The following is a 12098-nucleotide window of genomic DNA, read 5'->3' as shown; positions in this document are numbered from 1 at the left end:
GTCATAGGCCTGTTTTATTGCCGACAGAGTCAGGTAGTTCAGTTTCCTTGGACGAAGAAGGTGGGAGCAACTTGGAAGAGGGGAGCTTGGCACACAGCCCAGGAAGTCAATCTCCAGGCGCAGAGTTATGCGTAGAAGAGACCAATTGAGGGCATATTACAGGAGATAAGAGTGGTCACCTGTGTTTGGGTGGGGCTCCAGTAATTAGTGCTGCTGATATAAATAGCAGTGTGTGGGTTTGGCCGTTGTGGAAGATTATCTGATCATTGTGCTTCAGGAGTGCCTTGCTGTCTCCAGACTTTGTTTGTTGATTTTTCACGACTTTGAAACCAAAGCAGAGCAAAGTGTGTGTGTGTTTCACTTCGTGGAAGGAGAAGGGCTGTGACGTTTCTTCACAGCTGCAAGCTAAATATTTAAAAACTGATTAAGGGACTTGTACAGACTACCAGGTTGTTTTGGGACGAGTGCTCTTTGCAATACAAAAAGACTGCTTAGTTTATTTTGAATTTTGAGATAAAGAACATTGTTTTGAATTTTCAAACGTGTGTGTGTCTGAAATTTGAATTTTCGGGAGGCTCCTACCAGAGAGCCCGACAGAACATTACATAGCCCTGTGAGAGATTCAGAGTCTTTGGCAACATTGAAAGGGTTTCTGACTCTTAACCATAACAAAAATGAGACGTAATAGAGATGGTGTACTAAACTGTGACATCCAGGGAGGGGAAAAACGAAAATTGATTAAATATATTTTTACTAATTTAAATTTTAGAAATGTTGCATATGTTTACATTTGAAATCACTTGGACTTAAGACTCAGGCCAAGAACCTCTTGGTTTCTCCACCAAACAGTATCTTCGTGGTTGGTCCGGTCCTGGTTGCTGTGTGCCTGCAAGGTCCAGCCTCTCCTTACTCAAGAAAGTAAATGTATGTCTCGGCGCAGCCCTGTGCGAAACCGTTGACATACACACAGCAGAGTTATAGCAAGGGTGTAGTTGTGTGATCCAGCCAGTAAGACACAGACTTAGTATTTAACAAAGTATTATTTACATATATACAACACAAAGTAGCAAAAGATAACAAGCCTCACACAGCTGCACATAGCTAAGAATATCTCTAAGTAAACTTCCCCCACAGGAAAAAGTACTGGCGCCCTCTTATGGACAAACCAGTCAAAGCTCTTAAAGACATATTACAACTTTACAGTTATAAACTACCATGGGTAGTTCAATACACGGCAACCCAAAAAACAGGTGAGTACCATGTACTAACAGTATAAGACTCTTGAAACTTTAGCATTTCAGAAGGAACCTTGTATTGAACAGAAGTGATAGGACAAAGGAAAGCAGACTCTGAGATTTCCCCAGGCAATACAGTTAGGATAAAGGATTTAGAAACCTCTCCATTCGGTCTGATGTGGAGATGTTATTGTAATGGCTTTCCTGAGAATTTGATAAGCACACGTTCTCATGGTCATTTTCTGAAGTTCTTCAGAATGATACAACCCACACGGCCCTCCTCCCACACATACCCCCAAAAGATGAGAAAATCCCAGGACAATTAGGCTAGGGAAAGGTTACAGGGAAAAGAAGCAATAACTGACTAATCCATCCAGGGCTACCACTGCCTCCTTACCCCAGAAGAATGGCAGTATCACGTGAGGGATCTGATGGTGTCCTTCATCTAATGAGTTACTAAAAAAAATTGTGATGAAAGGAACAATCTTGGAATTCTTTGGTGTCTTCCAATCCCCAAAAATCAGGATCATTCATCTGCCTAGCTAAAATGTCACTTTCGCTGCTGCAAATAATGTTCCTCCCTATATTTGAAGGATAATTTTTTTGGGGAGGGGGGAGAACATTAGGGAGTCCTGAGAGACAAATGAAAGAACAGGAAATGTCTTTGGTTTACAGAAATGCTAACACCTTCCTTTATTTGTCTTTCTCAAAAGCTATTCAAGATTCTAACGCAACACTGTTTTATAAATAAAACATTAACTACTGTACAATTTTCCCCCTTCACATCTACCTACCGGGGGGGGGGGATGGACAGACCACAAAAGTATCAGTATTTTGGTGCGGCAGAAGGAGGTCTCAGAGATATTCTGGTCCGATGCCATGTAGGGCTTTAAAGGTCATAACCAACACTTTGAATTGTGACCGGAAACTGATCGGCAACCAATGCAGACTGCGGAGTGTTGGTGTGACATGGGCATACCTGGGGAAGCCGATGATAGCTCTCGCAGAGGCTTTTCCCAAAGGGCTGCCAAAGCCTACAGGAATGCAATTCTCAAGCACATTGATTGATTGATTGATTGATTCATTCATTCATTCATTTATTAGATTTGTATGCCGCCCCTCTCCATAGCCTCGGGGCGGCTTTCTGGCCGACAAGAAAGTAAGCTTGAGAGGCTGTGGGTGTGAACCCCACTCCAGGGGTTGCTTTCTCACCACCAGAGGCCTCATCAAGCCAATCTGGGGTTAGAGAGCAGCGAATGCCAGAGTGAAAGCAGGAACTGATATCGTTCAATGTAAGAGATCCACTCCCATGAATTCAAGAGTTACAGGCTGACTGGGCAGGATCCACTACACTCGTAACCTAAGGACCACCCAAATCCACGAGTCCACGGAGAGGGGCAGCATACAAATCCAATTAATAAATAATTAATAAATCCAACAACTTTTGCTGCTGATGGCCAGACAGGCATTATCAAACTAGTATGTTGCCATTTTCCCCTTCTAATACCTACAAAAAATAGGTCAAATTCCTTATAGTGAAATTGAATAGTCAAATGTCTCAGCTGGACTTACAATGGGACATTAGAAATTAAATTCAAGCCTTCTCTACATTCATCAATTGAAGCATCAGCTGGATTTCTTTGTGTGCTTATAAGGCTGGAATGTTTCCTGAAGAACCATCCACACTCAAGGTACTCAAATTATTTCTCCCCTGTGTGTATAAGCATATGATTTAGAAGGCTAGTCCTAACACTGTTTTTTTCCCCACAGTCTGGACATTTGTATGGTCTCTCTCCTCTGGTGTATCAGCAGGTTGGAATTCCAACTGAAACTTTTCCCGCAAACTGGACATTCATATGGTTTCTGTCCTGTGTGAGTTCCCTGGTGTACCACAAGCTGGGATCTCTGAGATAAACTTTTCCATTATCAGGCCATTTAAAGGGTTTCTTTCCAGTGTGAGTCCTCTGGTGTTCCATGAGGTGGGAATTCTGACTGAAACTTTTCTCACAAACAGGACATTCAAATGGTTTCTTTCCTGAGTGAATCCTCTGATGTTGAACCAGGGTCGAATTCTGTCGGAAGCTTTTTCCACAGTCAGGACATTTAAAGGGTTTCTCTCCTGTATGAATCCTCTGGTGGTTCACTAGACTGGAATTGTGACTGAAACTTTTACCACAATCAGGACATTCAAAAGGTTTTTCTCCTGTGTGAGTCCTCCAGTGTCTGACAAGTCTGGAATTCTTACTGAAACTTTTCCCACAAACAGAACATCCAAATGGTTTTTCTCCTGAGTGAATCCTCTGGTGTTGAACTAGGGTGGAATTCTGACTGAAACTTTTCCCACAGTCGAGACATTTGAAAGGTTTCTCTCCTGTATGTGTCCTTTGATGGTTCACCAGGCTGGAATTGTGACTGAAACTTTTACCACAATCAGGACATTCAAAAGGTTTTTCTCCTGTGTGAATCCTCTGGTGTGAAACGAGGCTAGAATTTCGACTGAAACTATTCCCACAGTCAGGACATTTAAAGGGTTTCACGCCTGTGTGAACTCTCTGGTGTATCACCAGGTTGGAATTATCAGAGAAACATTTCTCACAATCAGGAATTTCAAATGGTTTCTCATTGGTGTAAGTCCATGTTGCCATGCTCGCTAAAGCCTTTACCACATTGGGAGCACTTGTAGGGCTTGTCTCCTTTGTGAGTCCTCTGGTGCACCACAAGCTGCAATCTCTGAGATAAACCTTTCCATGATCAGGACATTCAAAGGGTTTCTCTCCTATGTGAGTCCTCTGGTGTATCACCAGGTTGGAATTGTTGCCGAAACTTTTACCACAGTCAGGACATTCAAAGGATTTCTTTCCTGTGTGAGTCTTCTGGTGTTTAATCAGGGTGGAATTCTGACTGAATTGTTGCCCACAGTCAGGACATTTAAAGGGTTTCTCTCCTGTATGTATCCTAAGGTGTTGAACCAGGGTGGAATTCTGAGTGAAACTTTTTCCACAGTCAGGACATTTAAAGGGTTTTTCTCCAGTGTGAGCCCTCTGATGTTCCACAAGGTGGGCATTCTGACTGAAACTTTTTCCACAAAGAGGACATTCAAACGGTTTCTCTCCTGTGTGAATCCTTTGGTGTTGAATCAGGGTGGAATTCTGACGGAAATTTTTCCCACAGTCAGGACATTTAAAGGGTTTCTCTCCTGTGTGAGTCCTCTGGTGGTTTACCAGGCTGGAACTGTGATTGAAACTTTTACCACAAACAGGACATTCAAAGGGTTTTTCTCCTATATGAATCCTCTGGTGTCTCACGAATCTGGAATTCTTATTGAAACTTTTCCCACAAATAGGACAGTCAAATGGTTTCTTTCCTATGTGAGTCCTTTGATGTTGAACCAGGGTGGAATTCTGACTGAAACTTTTCCCACAATCAGGACAGTTAAAGGGTTTCTCTCCTGTGTGAGTTCTCTGGTGTTTCCTGAAGTGGGAATTCTGACTGAAACATTTCCCACAAACAGGACATTCAAATGGTTTCTCTCCTGTGTGAATCCTCTGGTGGCTAACAAGGCTGGAATTCTGACTGAAACTTTTCCCACAGTCAGAACATTTAAAGGGTTTTTCTCCTGTGTGAGTCCTCTGGTGTTTCACCAGGCTGGAATTGTTGCTGAAACATTTCCCACAATCAGGACATTCAAATGGTTTCTCCTTGGTGTGAGTCCACGTTGCCATGCTAGCTAAAGCACTTATCACATTGGGGGCACCTGTGATTGAAACTTTTACCACAAACAGGACATTCAAAGGGTTTTTCTCCTATATGAATCCTCTGGTGTCTCACGAATCTGGAATTCTTACTGAAACTTTCCCCACAAATAGGACAATCAAATGGTTTCTCTCCTATGTGAGTACTATGGCGTGAAACAAGGTGAGAATTTCAATTGAAACTATTCCCACAGTCAGGACATTTAAAGGGCACGTGCTTTAGCGAGCACAGCAACTCCTTTGTGAAACATAACAGAGTTGTTGTAATCCAAGGTTTTGCCACATTCAGAGTATATGCAAGGCTTTTCTCCAATCTGAATCCTCTCATGAATAATCAACTGATTTGAATCTGAAGTTAGTTGGGGGAAAGATCAAAAGCAACGTGAGAAAATATTATTTTACTGAAAGAGTAGTAGATCCTTGGAACAAACTTCCAGCAGACGTGGTTGGTAAATCCACAGTAACTGAATTTAAACATGCCTGGGATAAACATAGATCCATTGTAAGATAAAATACAGGAAATAGTATAAGGGCAGACTAGATGGACCATGAGGTCTTTTTCTGCCGTCAGTCTTCTATGTTTCTATGTTTTTATTTGCAAGTGGTAGCTTCCCCACAACTAATATTCTTGAGGTCAAAAATATGGTTGTTCCCTTGTTCAGTGATCTTTCGATTTCTCCCAGAATGTCCTTCAACAGTAGCTTTCCAATTGACCTTTTCCTCCCCATTGATTTTTTTCACTTCCCTCTTTTACTGAATGGAAAAATAATCTCCCTTAACTTTTCATGTAACATATGCTTGAATTTCACCCTCTATTTTTCCCAGGTAGAAATCTCTCCTTGATTTTCTCTCATTTCTCTCTTACTTTGATGAGGAAGGTGAAGAATTGTGTGGCCCTCTGAAGGAAACGGAAAATATTTTCATTTTCTGGACTGACTTGTTTTGCTATTCAATGTTGCTTGTTATCCTCAGTTGTCCAAAGTGCTTTTATTGCCGTCCTCTTTGTCTATAAGATTAAATAAAAAGGATATCTTTAATGGTTGCAGAAGGTGAGGAAAAAAAGTAAAACATTTAGATTACAATGAAAAACGATGAAATTCACACTGATTGGGTCAATCACAAATTCTTAGCAGTGCAAAGAGGGATAGAATCAAGGTTACATTAAGCGTTAATACAAGTAGGATGCTTGGCTGCATAGCTAGAGGTATAACAAGCAGGAAGAGGGAGATTATGATCCCGCTATATAGAGCGCTGGTGAGACCACATTTGGAATACTGTGTTCAGTTCTGGAGACCTCACCTACAAAAAGATATTGACAAAATTGAACGGGTCCAAAGACGGGCTACAAGAATGGTGGAAGGTCTTAAGCATAAAACGTATCAGGAAAGACTTAATGAACTCAATCTGTATAGTCTGGAGGACAGAAGGAAAAGGGGGGACATGATCGAAACATTTAAATATATTAAAGGGTTAAATAAGGTCCAGGAGGGAAGTGTTTTTAATAGGAAAGTGAACAAAAGAACAAGGGGACACAATCTGAAGTTAGTTGGAGGAAAGATCAAAAGCAACATGAGAAAATATTATTTTACTGAAAGAGTAGTAGATCCTTGGAACAAACTTCCAGCAGACATGGCAGATAAATCCACAGTAACTGAATTTAAACATGCCTGGGATAAACATATATCCATCCTAAGATAAAATACAGAAAATAGTATAAGGGCAGACTAGATGGACCATGAGGTCTTTTTCTGCCATCAGACTTCTATGTTTCTATGTTTCTAATACCACTATATAAGGCCTTGGTAAGGCCACACTTGGAATTCTGCATTCAGTTTTGTTCACCACAATGTAAAAAGATGTTGAGACTACATAAAAAGTACAAAGCGGAGCAACAAAGATGATTAGGGGGCTGGAGGCAAAAACATATAAATAATTAATTTAATTTATTCGACTTCTATGCTACCCAATCCCGCAGGGCTCAGGGCGGCTTACAACAATAAAAAATAATACAATAGTACAATAATAAAAAGAAGTCAAATATCAACTGTAGATTAAAACCCCATTATAACCCTAACAAACCCATTATAAAAGAAAGGTTACAGGAACTCGGTATGTCTAGTTTAATGAAAAGAAGCACTATGGGAGACATGAAAGCAGTATTCCAGTATCTCAGGGGTTGCTACACAGAAGAGGGAGTCAACCTATTCTCCAAAGCACCTGAGGGTAGGACAAGAAACAATGGGTGGAAATTAATCGATAGAAGCAACTTAGACCTAAGGAGAAAATTCCTGACAGTTAGAACAATTGATCGGTGGAACAACTTGCCTCCAGAAGTTGTGAATGCTCCAACACTGGACATTTCTAAGATGATGTTGGATAACAATTTGTCTGAAATAGTGCAAGGTCTCCTGACCAAGCAGGGGATTGGACTAGAAAATCTCCAAGGTCCCTTCCAACTCTGTTGTTATTATTAACCTGGAAATAAGGAGGAACTTTCTGATGGTGAGAGGTATGGCAAGAGTGACAACCTGCTGAGGTTATGAGAGCTCCAACACTTGAGACTTTCAAAGGGAGATTGGATTGTCATTTGTCCAAAATGGTGTGGACTCCTGCTTAAGTGGTGAGTGGGTGTTGGATTAGATGATCTACAAGGTCCCTTCCAACTCTAACAATCTATAATCTACAGAGAGAAATAAAAATATACACATCTACAATAAGGAAAAAAATCCATGTCTTTCAAGCCTGAAAAATATCTCAAAATGGTTACAGGCAAACCTTTTATACTAATGCCAATTAGGAATATGATGAACTTGCCATCTCATGTGTTGAGATGGCAAGGCTGAATATGGTAAATGATTTAGCTTTACTAGATAAATGGTCAAAGCAATGGAAACTGCAGTTTAATGTTTCCAAATGTAAAATAATGCACTTGGGGAAAAGGAATCCTCAATCTGAGTATTGTATTGGCAGTTCTGTGTTAGCAAAAACTTTAGAAGAGAAGGATTTAGGGGTGGTGATTTCTGACAGTCTCAAAATGGGTGAGCAGTGTGGTCAGGCGGTAGGAAAAGCAAGTAGGATGCTTGGCTGCATAGCTAGAGGTATAACAAGCAGGAAGAGGGAGATTGTGATCCCCTTATATAGAGCGCTGGTGAGACCACATTTGGAGTACTGTGTTCAGTTCTGGAGACCTCACCTACAAAAAGATATTGACAAAATTGAACGGGTCCAAAGACGGGCTACAAGAATGGTGGAAGGTCTTAAGCATAAAACGTATCAGGAAAGACTTAATGAACTCAATCTGTATAGTCTGGAGGACAGAAGGAAAAGGGGGGGACATGATCGAAACATTTAAATATGTTAAAGGGTTAAATAAGGTTCAGGAGGGAAGTGTTTTTAATAGGAAAGTGAACACAAGAACAAGGGGACACAATCTGAAGTTAGTTGGGGGAAAGATCAAAGGCAACATGAGAAAATATTATTTTACTGAAAGAGTAGTAGATCCTTGGAACAAACTTCCAGCAGACATGGTTGGTAAATCCACAGTAACTGAATTTAAACATGCCTGGGATAAACATATATCCATTGTAAGATAAAATACAGGAAATAGTATGAGGTCTTTTTCTGCCGTCAGTCTTCTATGTTTCTAACATAACATAACATAAGTAGAACGTAGTAATAGAAAGGATAATAAGACAATAAGACAGGGACATTAGGCACAAAAGTGCACTTATGCACGCCCCTTACAGACCTCTTAGAAAAGGGGAGAGGTCAATTGTAGATAATGTAAGGTTGAAGACTTGTGGACTTCAACTCCCAGAATTCCTGAGCCAATCATGCTAGCTCAGGAACTCTGGGAATTGAAGTCCACATGTCATAAGAGCCAACTTTGCCTACTTCTGCACTAGCAGATCATTGCAGCCACAAGTTTCACAGCGTGCAGCACCAGTAGGATTAAATTTGGGCAGGGGAGGAATCTACAGAACCAGCAGCTGACATGCTTTAGCCCAGTTGCTTCTCTGCTTCCAGGCCGTGGAGGAAACCAAACAGCCCGACTTGATCCCGGACTCTCCTCCCACCTTTCCTCAACTCACCTTCCAGCTGATGCTTCGATCTTTGGAAGAGCACAAAAGCCGCTCTGCTCATCACCTTGCTCCCATGAGCGATCCGGAAGAGGAACTTCCTCTGCACTTCTCCCCTCCCATCCTATCTAGCAGTACTGTACTCGACGGTTTTAACTCCTTTTACTCTGAAGTACGAATGACATTAATGTGTTGATAGCTTTGTAGGCAGAGATGTTACCTGACCGCCATCTAGCGACGGTAGGTGGAAAAACACGCCTGTCCAGGCTCCACCAAGTCGTTTGGAAGATACTTTCACTCAATGGCAGCAGGTCTTTTTCAACTCCTAGCAACCGATCTTTGTGATTGAGCAAGTGAAATAATGAAACGTGATGCTACTTAGGTTTGGTTTTGGTGCTTTTAAGTCACTCTTGATGCCTGGCCTTGCACTTTCCTTGGCAAGGGTTTTTGGAAAAAACCCTTTCCTGCTTCTTAAGCTTGAGAGGACTGGCCAAAGTTGAACATGTTGGAAACAGTTCTAGTTGCATATGGAACTACTAGAGATAGCACTTGAAATCAGCAAAGAATTTCATTAATGTGTTTGCAAATAGTGATGTGCAAAGATGTGGGCCTGTATCACAGTGCATAAGGGTGATTTATCACTCACACAAACCCACTTCCTGTTCCCACCCTTCTTCCTTTTTAAAATATGTTTCTATTTCAAAGTTCCCCCAAAAGTGTTCAGCATGGCATCCTGTTTCTTTCACAGCTTTTAGCCCAGTCAAGTCTTATTCCCTGCTTTCATCTGGCATTTGTGGTTTAGCTTAGCTTAGTTCCTGTAAAAACAGTCTATATTCTTTCTGGTTACATATAGTTTCAAGTTTATTGGATTTATATGCCGCCCCTCTCCGAAAACTCGGGGCAGCTAACAACAATCATAAAAACCAAACATACATACAAACATACCATGTATACAGTTGTAACGGCCTAGGGGGAGAAAAAAGTCTTAATTCCCCCATGCCAGGCGGCAGAGGTGGGTTTTAAGTAGCTTACGAAAGGCAAGGAGGGTGGGGGCAATTCTAATCTCTGGGGGGAGTTGGTTCCAGAGGGCCGCCACAGAGAAGGCTCTTCTCCTGGGTCCCGCCAAGTGGCATTGTTTAGTTGACGGGACCCGGAGAAGACCCACTCTGTGGGACCTAACTGGCCGCTGGGATTCATGCGGCAGAAGGCGGTCCCTGAGGTAATCTGGTCCGGTGCCATGAAGGGCTTTATAGGTCATAACCAACACTTTGAATTGTGACCGGAAACTGATCGGCAACCAATGCAGACTGCGGAGTGTTGGTGTGACATGGGCATATTTAGGGAAGCCCATGATTGCTCTCGCAGCTGCATTCTGCACAATCTGAAGTTTCCGAACACTTTTCAAAGGTAGCCCCATGTAGAGAGCATTACAGTAGTCGAGCCTCGAGGTGATGAGGGCATGAGTGACTGTGAGCAGTGACTCCCGGTCCAGATAGGGTCGCAACTGATGCACAAGGCGAACCTGGGCAAACGCCCCCCTCGCCACAGCTGAAAGATGTTTCTCTAATGTGAGCTGTGGATCGAGGAGGACGCCCAAGTTGCGGACCCTCTCTGAGGGGGTCAATGATTCTCCCCCCAGGGTGATGGACGGACAGATGGAATTGTCCTTGGGAGGCAAGACCCACAGCCACTCCGTCTTGTCTGGGTTGAGTTTGAGTTTGTTGACACCCATCCAGGCCCCAACAGCCTCCAGGCACCGGCACATCACTTCCACTGCTTCGCTTTATGCTCAAGCTACTCAGAATCAGTACATATTTTAGAAACAATGCAAACTCCATTTTGTTTTACATATGATTATATTGATTGTGTATTGATTATGTATTTATATAAATTCTCCCTTTTTCTGTTTCCTGTATTGATTCCTAAACATTTTATGACAATTTCATACTGTTGTTCAAATTCTTGCAATAAAGCTCGACTGTTCATTTTCTTCCTCCTCTTAATCACATAATTTCCCCATTTTAGTGTGATGGATTTCTTAATGCCATTCTCTTAGTTATTGCAGTTTCTATTAATCTTTGAGTTGGCTCCCTCACAGAAGGAATCATACAACACTCTAATGCTACCAAAACACTAAACACAGCTACAAGGGATGTTGCCAGAATCACACCTTTCCATTTCCCTGTAAATGAGGTGTCTACTCCTGCGTTTTCAGCTAATTCCTCTGATAAAGTGGTTAATCCTTGTAATGCTGATAATGGTTCCATCTGGAGCAGTGTTATTAGGGATGTAAGTACAGCATCCTTTGTCCAGTAGAATGACCCATAGCTCCCCACTTTTCTGCCAGTAACATATCTGTTTGGTTTTTAATAAGGGTTTAATTATTTTAAATATTAGATTTGTCATATGATGTTTTATTATTGTTGTTAGCAGCCCCAAGTCTACGGAGAGGGGCGGCATACAAATCTAATCTAATCTAATCTAAAAATAAATAAATAAATAAATAAATAAATATTTATTTATTTATTTTCCCAAGCCATTTGGCTAGTGCCGTCCAATTGTTCAGATATTCCTTTGATTCAAGGATGGGTTCCTACCAGTTCGAATTGGATCACCCAAACTGGTAGAGACCCACTGGTGAAGTCACTGACCTGGATTGGCCAATGCTGTTCCCTGGACGCCGGGTGCTGGTCCATGGACGCTGCCACCTTTTAAAAAAAAAATTAGCTACTTTTTTATTGTTTTGAAGTATTTTCCTTTTCTGCTGCATGTAAAAGGGTCCTCTCACCTGCCCCCGGGTCTATACTGCTCTTTATTCCTTCCCCCAAAGCACAGCTGTTCAGCTCCTCAGCTGTGTTTAAGGCCAATTTCAGCTATGGAGTTTGCACGGATGGAGAATTGAACAAGGATGTGCACACAAAACGTCACGATGCGAAACACCACCCCTGCTTTATGAATAGTTTATGAATCTCTGTTGGTTATGACAGATATAATTGATCCAACCCACATTTTTATTAATTGTTATCCACCAA

General features: G+C 41.7%; 1 protein-coding gene across 1 annotated transcript; it reads right to left on the bottom strand.

Moving 5' to 3' along the window:
* Positions 1-668: 668 nt before the first annotated feature.
* Positions 669-9185, bottom strand: LOC139163032 (zinc finger protein 850-like). The gene is made up of 2 exons (XM_070743952.1): positions 9079-9185; positions 669-5993 (listed from the first exon to the last, which is right to left on the bottom strand). The coding sequence occupies exon 2, from the start codon at positions 4955-4957 to the stop codon at positions 3041-3043; it is 1917 nt and encodes a 638-aa protein (XP_070600053.1). The 5' UTR covers positions 4958-5993; positions 9079-9185; the 3' UTR covers positions 669-3040.
* Between the last annotated feature and the right edge of the window lie 2913 nt (positions 9186-12098).

This window comes from Erythrolamprus reginae, chromosome 2, assembly GCF_031021105.1.
Source record: "Erythrolamprus reginae isolate rEryReg1 chromosome 2, rEryReg1.hap1, whole genome shotgun sequence".
In the NCBI taxonomy this organism is placed as follows: Eukaryota; Metazoa; Chordata; class Lepidosauria; order Squamata; family Dipsadidae; genus Erythrolamprus; species Erythrolamprus reginae.
Note: the sequence above shows the minus strand (reverse complement) of the source record. Positions and strands in the feature narration are given on the sequence as shown.